Genomic DNA, 23,476 nt, shown 5'->3' with positions numbered 1-23,476 from the left:
CACAAGGCTGGCTCCAGGGGATTATAAATGCTTCTTTGATTGAGGGTGCCTTTCCCGCCGTCTTGAAAGAGGCGGTGGTGAGGCCCCTCCTCAAGAAGCCTTCCCTGGACCCGGCTGAATTAGCTAACTACCGTCCGGTCTCCAACCTTTGTTTTGTGGCAAAGGTTGTTGAGAGTGTGGTGGCACGACAGCTTCCCCGGCACCTGGATGAAGCTATCTATCTGGACTCGTACCAGTCGGGCTTCAGGCAGGGGTACAGCACAGAAACGGCATTGGTCGCATTGGTGGATGATCTCTGGAGTTCTCGGGACAGGGGTTGCTCCTCTGTCCTGGTCCTATTAGATCTCTCAGTGGCTTTTGATACCATCGACCATGGTATCATGCTGCAACGGTTGAGGGGGTTAGGAATAGAGGGCATCGTCCTGTGGTGGTTTTCCTCCTTCCTCTCCGACCGTTTGCAGTTTGTGTTGGCAGGGGGGGCAGAGGTCGACCTCGAGGCGCCTTGCATGGGGAGTGCCGCAAGGGTCGGTCCTCTTGCCCCTTCTATTCAACATTTATGTGAAACCGCAGGGTGAGATCATCCGTGGTTTTGGGGTGAGAGTCCATCAGTACGCTGATGACACTCAGCTGTACATCTGCACCCCAGACCACCCCAACGATGCCCTTGATGTGATGTCTCGCTGCCTGGAGGCCGTGCGGGTCTGGATGGGGAGAAATAGGCTCAGACTCAACCCTTCCAAGACCGAGTGGCTGTGGCTTCCGGCGTCCCGATATAGTCAGCTGGTGCCATCACTGACTATTGGGGGTGAATCTCTGCCCCTCACAGAGAGGGCTCGCAATCTGAGTGTCCTCCTGGACGCACGGCTGTCTTTAGAAGAGCATATGATGGCCGTGGCCAAAGGGGCTTTCTATCAGGTTCGCCTGATTCGCCAGTTGCAGCCCTTTCTGGACCGGGACGCCTTGCACACGGTCACTCACGCCCTTGTCACCTCCCAGCTGGACTACTGTAATGCTCTCTACATGGAGCTCCCCTTGAAGAGCACTTGGAGGCTCCAATGCGGCTGCGCGGATGGTTATGGGCGCAACTCGTTGTGCCCATGTGACACCCCTCCTGCGCGAGCTGCACTGGCTCCCAGTGGTCTTCCGGGTGCAATTCAAGGTGCTGGTCACCACCTTTAAAGCGCTCCATGGCATAGGACCCGGGTACCTTCGAGACCAACTTCTTCCACCAATAGCCTCCCACTGGCCAGTCCGCTCCCTCAGAGAGGGTCTCCTCAGGGTGCCATCGGCCAAGTTATGTCAGCTGGCGACACCCAGGGGGAGGGCCTTCTCTGTGGGAGCCCCTGCCCTGTGGAATGAACTGCCCCTGGAAATGCGTAAGATCACCGACCTCCGTGTATTTCGCTGTGCCCTCAAGACCCTGCTGTTCCACCAGGCTGGGCTATCAATGTAATGATTTTAAATTGGGTGTTTTAAATTTTTGGGGTTTTAAATCTGAGCTGAAATTAGTCTGTCTTTGTGCTTTTAATAGGCTGTACACCGCCCTGAGTCCTTCGGGAGAAGGGCGGTATAGAAATAAAATTATTTATTTATTTATTTTTATTTATACGAGTTCTGTATCTTGCTAGTGTGGGTCTGCAGAGTACATGGCGCCAGAGGTGGTGGAAGTCTTCACAGAAGAAGCCACATTCTATGACAAGCGGTGCGACCTGTGGAGCCTAGGTGTGATTTTGTATATCATGCTAAGTGGCTATCCTCCATTTGTGGGTAATTGTGGTACAGACTGTGGCTGGGACAGGGGAGAAGTCTGCAAAGTTTGTCAGGTAATCAGTATATTTTGGACATGTAATAATGTAGCACAGAGGTGGGAAACTATGGCCCCTTTATTACTTATAGACTTCAACTCCGAGAATTCCACGCTCAGGAATTCTGGGAGTCGAAGTCCACAAGTCATAAAAACAAGCCATTGTTTCCCTCCTCTGATGTAGCAGGTTTCATTGAGCTTCTTTAAAACTATTTGGATATCCTCTGAGACATCTATGGACTTGAGGAATGAAGGCAATTAAAGCTGTTTTCAATTTGAATTTATAAGCTCATAATGAATATGAAGGTTTTATATTCAGAGCAAGTTTTCCAGTCTTGTGTTCTCAAGAATTGTACTAAAAGTATATTTCCTACGATTCCCAGTTTTGACCTTTGTTGCATGTAGAGGGGAAATAATATTTTTTTAAAAAAAACTGTAATCCATTTAAATATTAAATAAAATATTTAATATAAAATATTAAAAAATATTTGTGAATATATTTTAAAATACATTCTGAGAAACAGGGAAATGCAGTTTTCCTTAAAAGCTAAGGAGTTTTAAGTGCAAAGATATGGCAAAAATATTTCCAAAGTTTCATCTGCATAGTGGGAGGCAGTGATGGGGAGCTCTAAATAGGTTTTAAATAAGTAACATTATTTTGTGGACTGGGAAAAAAAATTGAAATTTTAATTCTGAACTCTCAGCCTCTGAAAAAAACCCAATATACTTTTTTTCCCTCATAGAATAAGCTTTTTGAGAGTATCCAGGAAGGCAAGTATGAGTTCCCTGACAAGGATTGGTCTGGTATCTCCAGTCAAGCCAAAGATCTCATCTCAAAGCTCCTGGTTCGTGATGCCAAACTGAGGCTTGGCGCTGCCCAGGTTCTAAAACATCCCTGGGTACAAGGTGTAAGTGGTGCCCTCTAATAATTTGAAAACAGCTGTCATATCTATGATGGGGAAAAATGTGAAAACAATGATGCTGTTTTAAACCACATGAGTCCAGATCCCTAATGGCTTGCAATGATACAAACAATCTCCCAGTGCAGAGACCTTTCTTATTCTAGCTAAGTAAAACAGTGGGTCTGCTATTGGTTTCCTATATCTACAAATATTCTTTATTACTGAGTACTTAAAATTTTCGTTTGAGTAGCAAAAGGTTGTTTGGCACTAGAAGAACCAATTTCTGTTAATATAAATATATTGTTCTTTAATAAACATTTCTTGTTTGGACATTGTAATTGCCAATATCTAGTCAGCCAACATAACATCTTGCTGTTAAAATATGACTTATTCAGAAAAGTGTTCAAAGTAATGAACTGTGAAGATTGAGTATCCTTTGATTAGTAAAGATTTTCTCCAGGGTTGCTTCGCTTATACTGCAACTTTTTTGTTGCTTTCAGCATGCTTCTGAAAGAGGCTTACCTACACCCCAGGTTCTTCAAAGGTAAGCTCTTCTAGAAGTTTGTCATAATGAATTGAAAAAGTGATTAGAACTGTTTCCAATGTTAGCGACATTAAGATGTGTGGACTTCAACTCCCAGAATTCCCCATCCTGCCACACTGCTTAGGGAATTCTGAGAGTCAAAATCAGAGGTGGTATTCAGCAGGTTCTGACCAGTTCTGGAGAACCAGTAGTGGAAATTTTGAGTAGTTCGGAGAACCAGTAAATATCACCTCTGACTGGCCCCGCCCCATCTATTCTCTGCCTCCTGAGTCTCAGCTGATCAGGAGTCCCTGGAGTGGGATGGGAATGGAGAATTTACAGTATCCTTCCCCTGCCATACCACCAAGCCATGCCCACAGAACTGGTAGTAAAAAAAATTGAATCCCACCACTAGTCAAAATCCACAAGTCTTAAAATTACCAAGGTTGAAAAAAATTGCAGTGGATCCATTTTTTAAACCAAGTTGAGAAACACTGGCTTAGAAGATAGATCCATTGCAATCAGAGGAATTTTGAGAGAAAGCAGAGGGTTGTATTAATTGGTAAAACTTTCCCAGAAAACATTGTTTCTTGGGTCTGAAGAGCCATTAATTGTTCCCATCACTTCTTGTTTGGAGATGAATCACAAAATTAACTTGATTATAAGGAAGGTAATGAAGAGACAACTTGTGCTTTTCTGATGGGCTTCACAATTAGATTGTTAGTTCCTCTGGTATAAACTAATTTTCTTTTCTTAATTTTCCCGCAGGAACAGCAGCACAAAAGAGTTGACTCTTTTTGCCGCTGAAGCTATTGCTCTGAACCGCCAACTCTCCCAGCATGAAAATCAACTCAGTGACGAACAGGAAAGCCTCACACAGGCCATGTGCTCCATGAAGCTTTCTCCTCCCTCTAAATCCCGCCTTGCCAAACGTAGAGCCATGGCCCAGGCTACCAAATCCAGTGACTTCCAGCCAGCTCCTCAGGCAGCTCTTTAATGTACATTTTATGTTTATTAATTCAAGGTTAGCATTGGTTATAATTGTGGTAAGGTACTCATCACCAATCAGTATACTCTGTTTCCCCCAAAATAAGACATCCCCTGATAATAAGCCCAATCGCTTATTTCAGGGTTCAACAAAATATAAGAGAGGGTCTTATTTTCGAGGAAACACAGTATTAGTATTAGTTTCTTTACAACAAAGAAATTTTAGAACAAAACTTGGAGGAGAATGATGTAAAGGACAGTTTCTTTGGATTTTTTTTTTAAATAAATGCTTTGAATTCTGTGAAGTTCTTAGATAAAATTGCTGCTCTGTTGCAATATAACAAACCACTTAGGCAATATTTGCACACTCCCGTCCAAAACCAGAGGATATATCTCTATTGCCAAGCCTTGGAACTAATAGAACTCCGAATTTAAAGGGTATTGAGGGATCTTTCAGTATTTTTACCACTCCAAGTCCCTACTTGCAGTCACAAAAAATTGTAATGGGTTTCTTTTAGAGAAACTTCATTGTTCTGGTTTTTTTTTTTTTTTAGCTTTCTTTGTCTATTAATAGTTTGAGTTAAACTTCAAAGGACATTAATAATAATTCATTACTGTTGGGGTTGCATCTAATGTTGTTACCCTTTATAATATTACCGGGGTGTCTATTTTAAGAATGAAGGTTATTTAATCTGGAGTTTCCTTTTTTTCCTTCCTTCCTTCCTTTCATCAGAAAAGGTAGAGTACATGAAAGTGCATTGATAATGTGAGGCATTTTTTTAAGAAACTGTCTACAATAAAAAACGACAGATCTTGGAGCTGAAGAGCTAGTAAAGAATGATCTCCTTGCTAAACTTTGGCAGAGAATGAAGCATGAACCTCCATTTCATTACCTTTAAAACAAGGAATGAGCGCATTTAAAAAATACCTCCTTGATTTGTTCCCATACTGTAAGCATGGAACCAAGAGAGGGATTTGATGCCAGTCCATCATCCTTGGTCTTTTGAGTCATCATTTGAATCATTATTCCGCATCTGCTATTGGAGACCATCACAGTTAAAGTGATGGTCTCTTTAAAGTTAAAATAATTACAGTTCCTGTTCAACTTGAAAATAGAGCAAGTGGCTGACACACACATGCACTCAGGAGGCCTTTCCTTTTTCTGGTCACCTTGAATACTTGAGAAAAAAGCACTTAATTGTTAACTGTGAAATATTTAAGTATGTGCCATTTTGATCAGTTTTCCTATCTCTGTAGGCAAGCAGCTAGATCCATATAGAGCTGGACAAATCAGCATAGACTTGGAGTGGTTCTTGCTGTTGAGACGTATATTCCATAGTTTATCTTATATAAGGACAGTAAAAGTGAAAGTGGAGAAAGGGATTTCTATAGCCAGATTTTTCCATTATCAGTTGCAAATAATTGCTCATGCATTAATGTTAGGCCTCTCATACACATTCAGAGAGAGAGAGAGAGAAATGCACACACATACACATATATACATCAATTAAGCAGTCTTACAACTTGAACCTTGGAAGACCTAGTTCAGTGTAAATGTTAGATGGCAAGACAACTTAGGACTGCAAAGTCAGGTTTTTATTTTAAAATACAGTGTACAATTGTGGCTAAATTCTCATGCGATCACTCATGATTACAATAGTCATTTTAAACTTACATTTAGGAATTGAACATCTTACAAATCTTTGGAAAGCTATTCATCTCATGGAAATTCATTAAAAAAATAAAAAATTGGAAATTTAGGCCAGTGCATTACATAAAGCAGGAATTATCTAATATTTGAAGATCAGTATTAATACCGATGGAGTAGGAAGATAAATCCAACAACTTTAGAAGAATACTGAGGTTTTCCAAAATTTGCCTGTCAAATAACTTCACGCTCTGCCTTTAAATATAATTTCTATGTTTTATACACTTTTAAGTTAGTAGTGATGATAAAAACATGTACAAAGGGTGCTGCGCTTAAGGTTTTTATATATTGTACATTTAATAATGTTGGTTTTTAAATACTGTTAAATTGCTGTTACATTTGTAATGTACTCCGTGGTTAACTGTGAAAGCATTGGATAAACTCAGGAAATATCTCCATATGACACATTATTGCAGTGTAACGAAAATTAAATTTGTCTAATTTATAAACTAGTTTGCTACCTTATTGATCTGTAGAGTTAAAGAAGCACCCCCTTTCACAATCTGGAATTCAAAGGGTGTGTTATATAATGGACATTAACCTTTCTTTTTACAGCACTTTGCATCATGTCTCAGAAAAGCTGTCCACAATTCTGGCCAATGATTTATGCCAGAGTTGTTTCTAATATTAAGATCAAAAATTTTTTGTGAGTGTGTGAGGGTATGTGTTGTGTGTGTGTGAGAGAGAGAGAATGAGAGAGACTCAGCTAGGTTTTTTTTTTTGGATAGTGCTAATTCTATATTTATTTATTGTATGGCACATTTACATCACATTTAGATAGAAACACAAGATAATTCAAAATATGGAATGTAAAATCTAAAATATAAATGTATGTCTAGATTACAGATATAATTTTTAATTCTATATCAAAGCATGCCATTTTGGAAAAAAGAAAAATAAAGCTAGAGCGAAATGTACTTAGTTGATCCTTAAGATTTCTCGAATAGCTTTCGTTGTCTCAAGAGGCTTTCAAAACTATTAAGCTTACTTGGGTTTCTTCTCAGAACTGGGTTGTGACAATTGCATACATTGCAGTGTTCCTACCCTGAGTTAGATATAGAATAATTTAGATATAGAGTCGTAAAGATTGTAAAAAAAAATATGTAGTCCCAACCATCTGTTCAATCCTGGATCGTAGACAGTGGTTTTCAGACTTGGCAATTTTATGATGTGTAGACTTCCACTCCCAGAAATCCAGGGGTGAAATGCTCCTAGTTCAGATCGGATCGCCCAAGCCGGTAACGATGGTGGCGGGTGGTTCGGAGAACCAGTAGCAAAAATCCCTGCCCTCCCTCCATGCCCAGTTGAGCCACACGATTATCAGAGGCTTTTTTTTGAATTTTTAAAAGCATTTTTTCTACAACATCTTTGGCCGAAAAAATGCTTTTAAAAGTAAAAAAAAAGGCTCTGATGATCACGCGGCTCAGCTGGGATCGTCAGAGGCTTTTAAAAGCATTTTTTTACAACCTTCAGCCGAAGAGGTGGTAGAAAAAATGCTTTTAAAAATAATTTTTAAAAAAGTTGGCCACGACCACTCAGTCACATTACCCACCACCACCAAGCCACGCCCACAGAACCGGTAGTAACAAATTTTATATTTCATCACTGCAGAAATCCCAACTAGCAGCTCAAGTTTACATCTACCCTAGATCTAATTCCTTGAAACTGTAACCTTCTTCTGAAGCAATAGAGAATAAGTCTATACCCCTTCTATGTATCAATCCTTCAAAGACTTAACTGACCATTGTCATATCTCAGGTCTCTTATATATTAAACATATCTAGAATCTTGGATTCTTGATGCTGTTTGGTTTCTAGATCCCTCAATATCTTGCTAGTCTGCTCTTAATTTGCTCCAGTTTGTGCAACTGTGGTAGCAAGGACTAGATACAGTTTTTGAAGTGGTGTCTGAAGGGTGGAGCACAATAGAACAGTTCCTTCCTATGATCTGGATTCTATGTTTTTGTAAGTATTTAACAAGTTGTTATGCCTTTTTTAGCAAGTGCATCAAGGTATTGACTCAAGTTTAACTTCTAATCAATAAGAACAGCCAAATCCTTTTCAAAACCCAGTTCTTCTCCTTCCTATACTTGTGCCTTCCATTTTTCCTATTCAGATTCAGAACTTCACATTTCTCCTGATTAAATCTTTTCAAAAGCTAAAGACAGCGATAAATCACAGTGGCAAACAGTGAAAACAAGATGCCCCCTAGCATTTATAACACTTGAAAGAAACATGGTTCACTTTTAAAGTATAGGGAGTCCTTGTTTAGTGACTGCCTTGGAGACCATTCAATTACAGTGCTGATGAAAACATAACTTTGCAACCAGCGTTTATGACTTTTGCAGCATCTGTCTCAGCCACATGTTCACCATTACAGTCAGTACAATATTGCATAGTCCTATGCCTGACCATTCAGCCCCCTCCTTATGGTCTAAATGAGCTATCTAGAGCTGCTTTTCTCCAGAGCACAGCATGTCCCTTAAAAAAAAGTGCTAACCACAAGTTAACGAGTTCAAGTTTGTGACCTTAATTAGTTGATTAGAATCTGCAGGCTGCCATCTGATGCCTGAAATTGACAAGACCCTAATCAGTTTCACACTAAAGGCTTTTCTTTGCCTCCTAAGGTATTAATGGCTTGAGGCAAACAGCTGGAGCTAGCATATTCCTTTCCCACTGTGTTCCTGATTAAATACAAACATTAATTCCCTTCTTGCTAATTTTCCCAGTGCTGGAGTGAGAATTCCAAAGGATGAGGAATGGGGAAAACATTCTGTAACATTTGCCCTTTTACCTGATTTCCCTTTGACTTGAGTGCTGGAAAACCTTCCCTGCTCACCTGGCTCTTTGGGGTCGTATCTGACAATGTAAAGCATGAGTGTAAACCTGCTGCATCACATTGCTGTCACAATGTTTTGCAATGTTTTTCCCATTCGTGGAGCTGGGGTGGGCGTGGCCTGCACATGATGCATCCGGCCCGCTGGCCGCCAGTTTGACACTGCTGATAAAGTGAAGAAAAGCTGAAGTAAAATTGTAAGTCCAGTTGTGGTCACATGATTTTTCACTTAGTGACAGCCTTGCTTAATGATCAGGTTGCTGGACCCAATTGCAGTTGCTAAACAAGGATTACATGTGATCTGTCCCCGTCTACACACACACACACAAACACAGCCAGCCGAGGGTTAAGAAAGTACTTGGCACGCACACAGGTCGTTATCTCAAACTTGGCAACAATATAAGCACCGTCTGCCAAGAGCTTTTACTGCAACAGATAACATAACATTACATACGCATTGCAAATAGTCCAGCAAAACAATATCCCTTCGGCAGCTTCAGGCGTTGTTCAAGTGACTAGCCAAAGTTAGTTTTTGTTCGTCACGGAGTTTTACCAGCCACCACCCTCTGGGGTGTGGTCCAGTGACTCAGTTCTAATCCCTAGCAAGCCTCCTTAACTGCTGCAACCGTTTATCACGCCTTCGTTGGCGTGCATCCAGGAACGACGGCTCTCCTTCCTCGCCCTCATCAGAGACACCTGGCTCCTGGCTAATCTCCTCTCCCTCGGCCGGCACCTGAGACAGTGCCAGAGGGGAGGGGCCTGGAGAGGGAGGCCTGGCTGACTCCTCTCCCTCATGTTCGGAGCCTTCTTCCTCCGATGAGATAGGCTCAGAGGGTGGGGCCACAACAACATGTACATACATTAAACTAATTCATAAGTTTACAGATCTATGACAATAGTACTAATATACTAACATTAATAATACTAATATACTTCAAAGTTAGTAGCAATCCCAATGTCACCCAAATGAACATTTCCTGGTGTGTTCATTACATTAAATATTTAATGTAAGAACGGGCTCGCAATTTGGGTGTCCTCCTAGACTCACAGCTAAGATTAGAGCAACATCTGTCAGCTGTGGCTAGGGGGACCTTTGCACAGGTTCGCCTGGTGCACCAATTGCGACCCTACTTGGATCAGGAGGCTCTCCTCACAGTCACTCATGCCCTTGTCACCTCAGGGTTAGATTATTGCAACACGCTCTACATGGGGCTACCCTTGAAAAGTGTTGGTCCAGAACGCAGCCGCACAAGCTGTCGTGGGTGCATCTAGGTATACCCACATTACACCAATTCTACGCGAGCTGCACTGGCTCCCTATTGGTCTCCGGTCACAATTCAAGTGTTGGTTATTACCTTTAAAGCCCTACATGGCTCAGGGCCAGGTTATCTTCGAGACCGCCTTCTACCGCATAGCTCCCAGCGACTGTTAAGATCCCACAGAGTTGGTCTCCAGGTCCCGTCAGCTAAACAGTGCCAACTCTCGGGCCCGCGGGGGAGGGCCTTCTCTGTGGCTGCCCCAGCTCTCTGGAACCAGTTACCTCCTGAGATCTGGACCATCCCCACCCTATTGGCCTTCCAAAAAACAGTGAAGACCTGGCTTTTCCAGCAGGCCTGGGCCGTTGATCTCGCTGTTGCGATCTGGTGAGATCCGGCCATGAATGATGTGAATGGGTTTTAATTGTTTTTAATGTTTTAATTTTTAATGTTTTTATATATGGTTTTTAAATGCATTGTAAGCCGCCTTGAGTCTTCGGAGAAAGGCGGCATACAAGTTGAACAAATAAATAAATTTGAGAATATATACAGCTTTAGATAGTAATACTTCTATATAGAGTAAATCAGTCCCAAATAATAATTCAATAGGGCAAGGCAAAGCCATATGAAGTAATGTTCTAATTCCTGAGCTGCACTTTAGACATTATCTAACATGTCCAATAGCTGTGAAATACCTTTTTGCTACATTTAACCTCATTTTAAATCAATTTCATATAGTTTCTGCTGACCTACCACTGATTTACCAAGACAACACATTTTGTTCATTATTACAGAAATCACATAAATCATACCAATTTCACCAACTTATTTCAACTTCAAATAGCATTACCAGGTGGGAAACCACAGTTAATGCCTCCAAAATTACTAAGTATTGTAGAATTTTGGAAGCAGCAATAGTATCTGGTGAAAAATAAGCAGAATAACAGATATTTAAAATCAGTGAGCTGCCAGTAAGCCCTCTGAGGCAAATAAAACTTTTTATTCCATAAAAGTTTAGAAATAGTTTGTTTTGAACTGCACTGTTAAAAATAATAATGTTAAGAATGATCTAGTTGATCCCAAACCAGGCTTAGATGTGTTTAATTTTGGGTTATCCCTTAATACTGTAAGTAAATAAATCAAGATAATACCTGCAAACTATTATTTTTTCATACACAGGTAGTCCTCGACTTACAAACATTTGCTTAGTTACCATTTGAAGTTACAATGGCACTGAAAAAGGTGACTTATGACCATTGTGCAGCATCCCCATGGTCACATGATTTATATTCAGATGCCTGGCAATTGACTCATATTGATGATGGTTGCAGTATCCCGGGTCATGTGATTATCTTTTGCGACCTTCTGACCAGAGATGGGTTCTATTTACTTTTACTACCGGTTTGCATTGTGCCCGTGTGCGCACACTCACTTCGCTCACGCACACGCACGCTCTTCTGCGCATGCACAGAAGCTTCTGCGCATGCGCAGATCAACTTTGATGACGTCCAGGTCAGTGGGAGGAGCCTCCCACCGGTTTTACTACCGGTTCTTGCGAAGCGGTCCAAACCGGGGGCAACCCACCACTGCTTCTGACAAGCAAAATCAATGGGGAAACCAAACTCTCTTAACAATTGTGTTACTAATTTAACAACTGCAGTGATTCACTTAATTTTTTTTTCACTTAGCAACATAAATTTGGGGCTCAATTGTGGTCGTAAATTGAGGACCACCTGTATATTGTGCAGAATGAAGTAAAAGTATAAAACAGGTCCCTACAAAATCTGGCATCTCAATACAGGATAACTCCTGAGTTCAATCCAAGTAGAACTGAATTCTGATATTTGTATTTCCATTTATATACTGGTAATTGGAGCTAAGATAAATGACCAGTGATAAACCTGAATGCGTAGAAAGATAATTCCACAGAATATACTGTAATTTTTTATATATATAATGTCATTGAATAACCATCTGAAATGCAAAGATGATTTAAGAAGTCGTTGACCATTTTTTACTATGTGTGTGCATGCACGCAGAAATCCTTTGCAGGCCATAAAGCTCCCTTTCTGAGTCTGTCATTAATTCAAACCCTCATTAAGTGAATGGTCATAAATCAAGGATTACCTGTAAAAACTATGAAAACCCAAAATAAATCAAAACCTACCTGAAAGACATCCAAGGAACTATTCCAAAGGCCTTCTCAAAATCTTTAGGGTTTATAGTTTATTTTGATTTTAAACATCAGTTAAAAATCTGATATTCTTAGACATTTGACAGCCCTACCTAAATCTATGCTGAATGCATAATAAACAGTTAAAATCTTAACATCCATATTTATAAAGAAACAGGTCTATAATTAGAGTATGTAGTAGAATACTTGCCCAGTTTAAGAATAGCTATTTCCCCTATTAAAACTAAAATAGATTTATTTTATGAAAAATCTTAACCATATCCTTCTATTAAAATAGAAGAAAAAACTCCAGCATAATTTTCATACTGAACTATTGGAAAACCATCAGAGTCAGGAATCTTCTGATTTTATAGATTTAATTATAATGACAAAACCTTGAAGCACAAGAGGTACAATAAAGTTAATAATCTTGTATGATAAATAAGATAGATGTGTTCTCTGTAAAAAAAATCCATATTCTTCTGTTGATGTATAATTGCATTATACAGTTAAGGCTAACACAGAGAATAATATTAAAGGATAGAATAGATTAAAATACAAATAATTGCTGATAATTGGATCTGGAATACAGATTCCCTTTTGTACCCAAAATGGCTGGTACCGCGTTGTGTTCCTTAATTTGCTCATGCATTTGTTCCAGGGGAGTCTATAGTTTGATTGTGTAAATTCAGGAGCACCAAAATGACAATAAATATTCAATGCCGACAGTCATTTCAACAATCAGCTTAGCCTAAGGAAGTCTACTAATTAAAACAGAAACATTTAGAATTTCAAGAATGGAATGGATTGCTTACAGAAAAAGATAACATCGTGAACCCTTTCAAACATTAGTTTTTGAGGTTTTCTTCTTTCATCCTGCCTAGCTAATGTCAGACCATGAAGGTGAAACAGCCAACCTGGCTTGTTACCTTCTTTTGATTCCACTTCACCCAATGAACCATTCATCAATGAGGTGAGGTTTGTTCACCATTGAGGTGAGTGAGGGAAGCCAATAAGTACTGCAGTTCATCCTGTTGTGATACAAAAATTCTGCAGTGTTCCTAAATGGCTACTTTTATCAGTGTCCTTAGGTGGATAATTCATCCTTTAGTATATAAATCAACCGCTGAGGGAACTCTTTCTAGTTCAAGATACTAGTGAGAAAAGAATCCATCTTAGATCTGTGCTGGCATTATGTATTCAAGGCATCTAATTATGTGAATGATACGTAAAAAAGGAGGTTTCTTTGAGTTTTGGGGAAAGAATCCTTCCTGCTTAATTCTTAGAGCTTATGTTTTACTTGTGGACCACTCCCCTGGTAAGGCATAAGCATCTAGTTTGGTTTCTTTAGGAACATGCTACCATGGCAACCAAAGGTTTGGCAATTCTGAAGAAGCGTACGTTGGTGCCCACTTGAAAAGCTTCCCTTTTATGCCTTGCTTTATCACTTATTTCTTACTAGTTGTTACAAACACAATATTGAAGAGATTGTATGATTATTTTTCAGGTTCAGACTCAGAAACTCTTTTCCCTGAAAGGCATTGTCAGGAGACAATAGGAAGAGCCAAATAAAAATAGAAGGTTCACAATTCACTTGAGCTGAATAGCATTGTGCCAAGAGGTTGTTTTGTGCAGAGAATACAACTTAACTGAGGAGCATATGTGTGTGTGTGTGTGAGAGAGAAAGAGAGAGAGAGAGATGGAGAACTTCCGGATACTGTATATTTTTTCATCTAACTTTGCTTTATTTTTTACATAGTTAGTTTCATCTCACAATATCAAATATTGGACTGTGGAATATATTGAACTGACATGTGTTAAATAGAATTTGAGATGAAGGCCTGGAATTATTAACAAAATGCCTACCCAGTAAACACCTCATCTCATCGGTAATACTATACCATCTGATACATATAGGTAGTCCTCAGCTTAAGACCACAATTGAGACCCAACAATTCTGTTGCTAAGTGAAACATTTGTTAAGTGAATTTTGCCCCATTTTACAACCTTTCTTGCCACAGTTGTTAGGTGAATCGCTGCAGTTGTTAAGTTAGTAACACGGTTGTTAAATGAATCTGGTTTCCCTATTGACTTTGCTTGTCAGAAGGTCGCAAAAGGTGATCACATGACCTCAGGACACGGCAACCATCATAAATATGAGTCAGTTGCTGAGCATCTGAATTTGGATCATGTGACCATGGGGATGGTGTAGTGGTTATAAGTGTGAAAAATGGCCATAAGTCACTTTTTTCTCAGTGCCATTGTAACTTTGAACGGTCACTAAATGGACTGTTGTAAATTGAGGACTACCTGTATTTGGAACTGGCCTACTGCAGATAGGTGTGTGCATGATAGCACATTATGGTGTGTGCAACATACCTTCATCTCTCTTTTAAAGATTTAAAGGTCACTCATGCAGGAAAAAAATGCCCTTTTTCAATCTGTGGGTATATATGTGAACATGGAGCAATATAAAGTTCTTTGAAAAAAATAGTGAAAATCTTGCCAAGAAACTGCAGGGACTTGTCCAGGCCAGCACTGAGAATTGGGATATGATTGAATGGAAAAAAAAACCCACAATTCTGTAGCAACCAAAGATTGAGTTACATATAGAGTCCTGGAGGACCTACCTGAATCCTGGTAGGATTGAAGGAGAGGCAGACAAAAGTTATGCTCACCTCCTGGGAATCTCACCAGAAAGGAATGGATGAAAATAATCTGCATTTCCCTGTAATGAGGATAAAAGAGAAATACGTGGCCTAAAAACCCTTCCCTCTGAGGGCATATGTGTTGATATAACAAACTATTTGTACAACTCAGAAAAACAGAGTAGGATATTTCATGCTATTTAGCCAAAGTAAATGTATACTGAAGCTTTGAAATAGTTTACTTTATTGTCATTGCATCTCATACAACAAAATTTTCAGTATACATCATTTTCATACATAAGAAAACTATAAAAATAAAACAAAAACACACATCCTTTACATTCTATACAATTGAATTGAAAACCCCTGAAACTGCATTAATATTACACTATACAGGAGAATTCAATATAGTTACTGCTCTGGGATAGAAGCTGTTTTTCAGCCTATTTGTCCTTGTTTTTATTATCCTGTACTGTCTGCCAGATGGTAATAGTTCAAAAAAGGGTAACCAGGATGAGATGGATCTTTAAGAATGTTTTGAACTTTCTGAAGGCAGCAGGAGCTATAAAGCTCTTCCAAAGAGGAAAGAAGGCAACCAATGATCCTCTGGGCAATGATGTTAACACTCTGGAACACTGTCCTATCTGTCATATATAATAGTAATAGAAGACAGGTAGAAAGTTGGTGCATACTGATTTGAAAAAAATGTTACGTATTAAAGAACCAGCCTTAGACTGATTTGAAAATCAATATCTCAGATCCACTGCTTTAGAACATTTCTGGCACTTTCAAACCTCCTGTGTAAGGGCTATCTGATGGGAGTCCTAGGGAGTGAAGCTTGCCAATAGCTTTCTTTTTAAACATCTTGACTTAAAATAGTCTGGAGGAACCAGTGGGGCTAAATCACACTGATGATGTTACCTAGGTGGGCAATGAAACATCTGCAAGCAAACAACCAAGTTCAGAGAAGACCAAGAATTACACAAACAAGAAAGCTGCATGCCTATTATCTTCTGTTTAGATAAACCCATTCCAAATGGCATGAGGATAGATTGGTACAGGGTAAAAACAATTGATCATTATTTAAAGGGAATCTAATCTTTATGAATAAAAATCTTGGAGGAATAAACTAGCTCCTTTCTTTCAAAACTCTGAAAATCTTCTGGCTTTCTCTTTTTAGGAGCAAGTATGCTTCTAACATAGGCCCTCCCAAAAACCATGAAGGGTTTTCTTCAAGTTTTATAGTTCTACCTTTAAATCAAAGTTTTTACAAGTGAGGATTCTGATATATATATTTCTATGTGGAATTCTATCCCCAGGATGTTTTTCTTAGTTACTTCAACACATCTTTCTTGCATTCCATTCTTTTTTATTGCTGTTGATTGTTTCTTTTTAACTACTCCCCTACTGAAATAAATCAATCTGTAGGGAAAAGCCAGACTTTGAAAACTGTCTAGTTAAATTCTAATTATTGCCCTATTTGTGCACAGAAAATGCCATGCCTGCCTTGATGTGGTATTTTTTGTCAGGAATTAACTTTAGGCTTGGGGAACCCAGTGTTCAAATGCCCAGTGAGCCTTGAAACTCCTTGGCTAACATTGTTTTATGTGCTCTCAAATCAGTGTTGATTCCTGGCAACTGGTCCCTGCAGTTTTTTGGGGCATAATTTTTCACAAGTGGTTTCCCATTGCCTCCTTCTTAAGGTTGAGAGAGAATGACTGGCCCAAGATCACCCAGCTAGCTTGGAGCTTGAGGCAGGAGAACTTACATCTCTTGGTTCCTAGGCTGGTGCCTGATTTCTTGCCTTTCCTGGCTAACATTGGGAGAGTCAAAATAGAGATGGACCAGGCATCAAAACATGGTATCATGAACTGCCTATAGAAAAGACAGAATAAAAAGAGCATAATATAATGAAGTGTTAAGTTTTCAGAGAGTCATTTGAGGCATGTGCAAAAGTCTCATCTGTAATTTCTGTCCAATAGTGTTCCAATATCTCAGGGGCTGCCCAAAGAAGAGGGAGTCAAGCTATTCTCCAAAGTACCTGAGGGTAGGACAACAAGGAATGGGTGGAAATTAATCAAGGAGAGAAACAACTTAGAACTAAGGAGAAATTTCCTGACAGTTAGAACAATTAATCAGTGGAACAACTTGCCTCCAGAAGTTGTGAATGCTCCAGCACTGAAAGTTTTAAAGAAGATGTTGGATAACCATTTGTCTGGACTCTGAAATGGTGTAGGGTTTCCTGTCTAAGCACGGGGTTGGACTAGAAGACCTCCAAGGTCCCTTCCAACTCTGTTATTCTATTCTATTCTATTCTATTCTATTCTATTCTATGCTATGCTATGCTATGCTATGCTATGCTATGCTATGCTATGCTATGCTATGCTATGCTATGCTATGTTTGCTATGCTATGCTATGCTATGCTATGCTATGCTATTCTATTCCTAAATGATAGTGAAAACCAAGGAGCCTTGGTGGCGCAGCAGACTAAAGCACTGTTAAGTAACACCAGCTGCCTGCAATTACTGCAAGTTCAAATCTCACCAGGCTCAAGGTTGACTCAGCCTTCCATCCTTTCGAGGTAAGTAAAATGAGGACTCGGTTTGTGGGGACAATAAGCTGACTTTGTATAAAAAAGAACACCGCTTGGGGGGGGAGGGCGAAAGCCCTAATAAGCAGGTATATACAAAAGTATGAAGGCTATTAGTTAATGCATTGTAAGCCGCCCTGAGTCTCTGGAAAAGGGTGGCATATAAATCGAACCAATAAAATAAATAAATAAATAAATATTGACCATAATACATTATAAACATTGTCTTGCTGCTGCATCAGCCATTAGTGGAACTTGGTCCCTCCCTCCTTCCTTCCTTCCTTCCTCCCTCCCTCCCTCCCTCCCTCCCTCCCCAAGGAGTAAGAATATATTTCAACGTAGAAACCTGACTTATTGTTATGTAACAAGAATGGCAGGAGTGCAGCTTTAGAGTCACAGCAACCTATTTTTAGATGTTGTTGCCTGAAGACCTACTGTATGACTTCATTAAAGACTTGATTAAAGAAACAGTCTGTTCTGCAAGAGCTTAGCTTATTATATGAATTACTGTCCTATACCTTAATAACCATGCATTATGAAAAAAACACCTGCACTCTGCCCCTGTGTTGATGACTACCAATTATCTAACTATCCTTTACTCAGCAGGTAAAACTTATACTCTTTGTATATTTTCTTCTAAGCCTGAAATTCATTGGCATATTAACATTAGGAAAATCACTACATTTTCTGCAAATTTTCAGAAGTTTTTCTTTCATATCAACTTCTCCACTCACCCGAAAGGCCAGTTTTTAATATCAGGCCACTATTAATGTGGTTACTCCTTTGCACTAATTCACTCACCTTATGTGTTTACTGAACATGGGTTTGAGGCAGTGGTGAAATCCAAATTTTTTTACTACCGGTTCTGTGGGCGTGGCTTGGTGGGCATGGCGTGGCTTGGTGGGCGTGGCAGGGGAAGGATACTGCAAAATCTCCATTCCTACCTCTCTCCAGGGGAAGGATATTGCCGAGGTGGCGCAGTGGTTAGGGTGCAGTACTGCAGCTACTTCAGCTAACTGCTAGTTCAGCAGATCAGTGGATCAAATCTCACTGGCTCAAGATTGACTCAGCCTTTCATCCTTCTGAGGTGGGTAAAATGAGGACCCAGATTGTTGGGGGGCAATATGCTATTTAGTATACTGTCTTTGGTATAAACCGCCCAGAGTCCTCGGAGAGTGGGCGGCATAGAAATATGAGTAATAAATAAATAAATTGCAAAATCCCCATTCCCTCCCCACTACTGAGGGAAAGATATTGCAAAATCTCCATTCCCTCCCCACTCTGGGGCCAGCCAGAGGTGGCATTTGCCAGTTCTCCAGAACCTGTCAGAGGTTGACCCCTGGTTTGAGGACTGTTCCTCTCTCTCTCAGTCTTGGGAAGCAGTCAATAGCAAGGCACATCTGAAAAACCTTGCCAAGGAAACTGCAAGGACTAATCCATGCAATTGCCAAGAGTCAAAAACTGATTTGAAGGCATAACAATAAAATGAAAAATAAGGTTGAGAACTTGCTGTTATGGTTTTCAATGTTTTGTATTTAGCCCAGACAAGTACTAAAGATACTATCCTAAAATTTGTGCCATCAGGGGCAATGTATCAATGTATTTGAATGCAGCAATGTATCAGAACTCTGAGGCTAATTGCATATATATTTCCAATAACAGAAGAAGATGAAGAGTTATTGTAATCACTCATTCTTGCCCTTAATCTGTGAGTCAAAGCTTAATTGAGAATCTGCAGGACAGATATCAAAGAACATCAAAAGAGACAGTAGGACAGTAACAAATCTTGAAAAAGGTTTGTTCAAAAATCACTCCTACCTGCTTACAGTCTCAGGTGTATATGACCCCAAACAGCCAGGATTTCAGTCTTGTTGGCTCCTGACACTTGAGACAAACTGGTGGGGGAAGATAGTTTCCCAAACATAGAGTACAAGGGAAAATTTAGGTTCCCATTTCTTTAAAAAATAGAAGTTGGTCTGTGAAGAATGAATGCAATCACCTGGATCAAGTTAAAATTTAACTGTATTTTAACCTCCTTTTCTTGGGTCCCTTCTCCATGATCCACACTGTCTGTATTGGCATCTCAATTAATATATTGCTTTCTTGGGAGGAAGACTCTTAAAGCATTTATGCCTTCTTAGTTGCTAAATACCCAATTTCATTAATGTTCAGAAAGACAGAGAGAGCATTGGCTGGGGGTGTGAAAACAAAATCCATTCCAGACAAAACAGTATGTGCATAAAGAACACAAAGCAAAACAAGGAAATATTGACCATCTGCCTATATTTATGCTCCTGTATGAGTTCAGCAGAATCTATAGGACCTGAATAAATTGGTGCTAGAATGGAATGACTTCGTGTTAAAAAAAAACCTTCCTTGAATGTTACAGAGATTAGGAAAGAACAACATGCTGCAACAGACATTAGAAAAGAAGAACAGGCTTAGAAAAGAAGAGCCATCCAAAAGGAGCCTTGACTCCAGAAGGGATTGCATAGCAGATCCGTCTGAGGAATGGCTACCTCATACAGAACTAAAGTACCAATAAGGTACTATATCTGGATGACAAAAAATTGGGTGACCACTTGACAGTAGCAATGAGATTCAGAAAAGGCATTATATTTGTTGCCATTTATTGGTTTTCTGAATTTTTACAGTTGGGATAGGGTATCTCTAATACAAGGGTGTCAAACTTGCATCGTCACAGCATTGTCACGTGACGTATCGCGACTTTTGTCCCCTTCACTAAACCAGGCGTGGGCATGACCAGCGCATGATGCATCCAGCCTGCGGGGGCCGTGAGTTTGACAGCCCTGCTCTAATAGATCCATCACAGTGGGTGCTGTTTTATATCTAAGTTACCCGAAGTATTTGGGTATCAGGAATTAGACAGAGTTGACCCTAATTGGCATTTAGGTGGCATTCTCAAAGAAACGCCCAATCTGAAAGCCAGTTGAAAAAAACCCACCCTTTTAGAAGCAGTGGCAAACGCCTTTACATTTTAGCTAAGAAAATTATATGGATGCAGCCAGGAAGTCAGCAGGAGCTGAGCTCTTTTTGCAGGAGAGTTGACTTTTTAGACCTTTTAAAAAGGTAATATTTTGCTAAACAATTGCAATATTGTGATTTATTGCTAAAGATTGTCCTGAATTTATGTTTGTTGTTCTGCCTGAAGCAGCAAAATGTCTCCAAATGAATCTGAGTATTTCATTCTGTTCGGTATGAAAAAGTTGTTTTGAGGGGCAAACACAAGAGCACCTGCTGTGTGTGATTGTGTGTGTTAAAAAAAGTCAAAAGTAACTGAAACTGTAGGATCAAAACCCCATCTGTTTTGTGTATGTCACATGCCCGGGGAATGTAAAATATAGACATGGGTTGCAGTAGCAGTCATAGATGCAATCTTGAAATTTTTTGATCCACCAGTCCAAATGCCCCTAGGTCAGGGATGTCAAACTTGTGTTGTCACATGACATATCATGACTTTTCTTCCTTTTGTTAAATCAGGCATAGGCGTGGCCAGCATGTGACGCATCTGACCCGTGGGACATGAGTTTGACACCCCTGCCCTAGATAAAGATAATATTAACAAGGGCAATAATTTTCCTCTCATTCAAAACATACTAGTTCTATGTTGATTCTTGAACACAAAGGACATTTTATTTATATAAAAAAATGCACTGTTTCTTTTACTTGGGTAAGACAAGAGACAGCTTCTTCAAGTACAACTCAATACTCTATACACCCTAGGGATCAAACACAACAATTGGAGCTGCATGTAAATGAACTTAAACTTTCTAGAGGGAAATCTTTTAAACTGCATTCTTAATATGGAGACCAAAGTTAACAACGCTTCAGCCCTTCCTGACTTCTCATCCCAGCAGATTGCAGTCTCAATAATGAGTTTCTGAGCGCACCATTTTCCACTCAGCAGACTGAGAATTGTGTCTGGAATACATGCAGTACCTTAACAAAATCTTTAAATGAGAATGATCAATATTGTGAACTAGGTGTGATAACTTTGTAAAATAGATTTGGATGTTCATTGCAATAAGTGTAGCTGAGTCAAAAATGTAAGGAAATGGCTAAATTGAAGATCAATTATCTGTAAATAAGATTTCAAACACTCAATTTTGCTTCACTTGATGCACCACTAATTCTAAAGGTAGGGGCTGTAAAAATATGAACAACCACTAGATGGCAGTATGTTGGATTTGTGAAAATGTCTCTTCACTGACATCTGGTGTATAGCTGGACAACCAGCTTTTTTAAGTACAAGGCAGCACAATATTCTCCCAATTTCTATGGTTTCCCCCAAAATGATCTACTCTTGCTTCAGGAGAGAAAGCAAGCAAAGATACCTGGAATATCTATGCAATATTTGTCTTTAATATGCTTATTATACTTATAATATAATAGTTATCTATAACTGTCAGGTTTGGTTCTGCAACCCAGCAAGACAGACAGAGACTTCAGAGGATAATTAGAACAGCAGAAAAAACAATTGCTACCAATCTGCCTTCCATTGAGGACCTGTATACTGCACAAGTCAAAAAGAGGGCTGTGAAAATATTTACAGACCCCTCACATCCTGGACATAAATTGCTTCAACTCCTACCCTCAAAACGACGCTATAGAGCACTGCACCCCAGAACAACTAAACACAAGAACAGTTTTTTCCCGAACGCCATCACTTTGCTAAACAAATAATTCCCTCAACACTGTCAAACTAGTTACTAAGTCTGCATTACTATTACTATTAATCTTCTCATCGTTCCCATCACCCATCTCCTTCCACTTATGACTGTATGACTGTAACTTCGTTGCTTGTATCCTTATGATTTATATTGATATTGTTTCCTGATTGCTTATTTGTACCCTATGACTATCATTAAGTGTTGTGCCTTATGATTCTTGATGAACGTATCTTTTCTTTTATGTATACTGAGACCATAGGCACCAAGACAAATTCCTTGTGTGTCCAAACACACTTGGCTAATAAAAATTCTATTCTATTCTATTCTGAGATCAAAAGTAGCTAAAATACAGGTTACATTAGAACACAATCTGAATTTCTGCATAGGGTTATTTAGTGTTTGGAATGAAGGAATGGCTGATTGTCTCTTGGTTTGCATGAGAGTGCATAGACTGTGTGTTTCCCAAAGTTGGCAACTTTAAGATATGTGGACCAACTCCCAGCATTCCCCAATCAGCCATGCTGGCTGGGGAATTCTGGGAGTAAAAGTCCACATATCTTAAAGTTGCCAAGGTTGGGAATGACTACTGTAGAATAAGCTTATGCAAGTCCCCTCTATAGTCTTGTTGCTGGAGGGTTTTTATTCCATCCCTCCTTGATTTTACCAGCAACGCTCATTATTTATTTGTTCATTCTTAAACTCTGTGTTTTGGCATTTCTACTTGTTATAATTACAAATGTTTTGACCTGTTTCAAAATGAAAACAAGCATTTAAGCTGTAAATAAATAACATAGGAGAGTCCTAACAGACCCATTCTGTTAAAAGCTGGAGCTGTATTTCAGAAAATAAAGTTTGGAAAAAGGTAGCATTTTTTTGGACACCCTTGGATCACACTGGGAAGGTTCAGGTTTTGTTTCATCTTATGATGCCTTCTGATTGTATCTTGTACTGACCCAAGATAAAATTTTAATGAAGCAGATAAAAAGCTCCTTCTAAATTAGTCTCTTAATTTGGATCTCAGTGTTAGCTCTTGGTTATGTGTCTTTTTTGTGGGGTGCAATATATGAATACTATGTACATATTTATAAGTCTAAAACCTACATTATATGAATTTTCCCTCCTTCCCAGAAGGAGCACCAATTCTTTTCAATTAATTTAATTTTGATTATTTTCCTTCCTAGTCCTGTTTCTTTTGTACTGCTTTCTCCTTTTGGTGTTCAGCCCTGCCGATGAATCTGCAACATCTTGTTAGCTGCATCGCTGAGACATTCATGAACAAGGAGACTTAACAAGAGAATGTATTTGCCAGCTCCAAATTCTGAAAAATTCTGAATGTAATTACAGTCCCACTCTAGTAT

General features: G+C 39.5%; 1 protein-coding gene across 3 annotated transcripts in view; it reads left to right on the top strand.

The window, feature by feature from the left end:
* Nucleotides 1-6,373, top strand: part of MKNK1 (MAPK interacting serine/threonine kinase 1) — a 28,999-nt gene extending 22,626 nt beyond the window's left edge. For all 3 annotated transcript variants that reach the window (XM_034415014.3, XM_034415011.2, XM_034415012.3), the window contains exons 11-14: nucleotides 1,629-1,823; nucleotides 2,548-2,712; nucleotides 3,207-3,250; nucleotides 3,998-6,373. In XM_034415014.3, coding sequence (XP_034270905.2) covers nucleotides 1,629-1,823; nucleotides 2,548-2,712; nucleotides 3,207-3,250; nucleotides 3,998-4,226 — 633 coding nt within the window. In that variant the 3' untranslated portion in view covers nucleotides 4,227-6,373. The remainder of the gene's footprint in view (nucleotides 1-1,628; nucleotides 1,824-2,547; nucleotides 2,713-3,206; nucleotides 3,251-3,997) is intronic.
* Nucleotides 6,374-23,476: the final 17,103 nt, after the last annotated feature.

The sequence above is a fragment of the Pantherophis guttatus genome, chromosome 3, assembly GCF_059756535.1.
Source record: "Pantherophis guttatus breed Tessera chromosome 3, ASM5975653v1, whole genome shotgun sequence".
Taxonomy (NCBI): domain Eukaryota; kingdom Metazoa; phylum Chordata; class Lepidosauria; order Squamata; family Colubridae; genus Pantherophis; species Pantherophis guttatus.
Note: the sequence above shows the minus strand (reverse complement) of the source record. Positions and strands in the feature narration are given on the sequence as shown.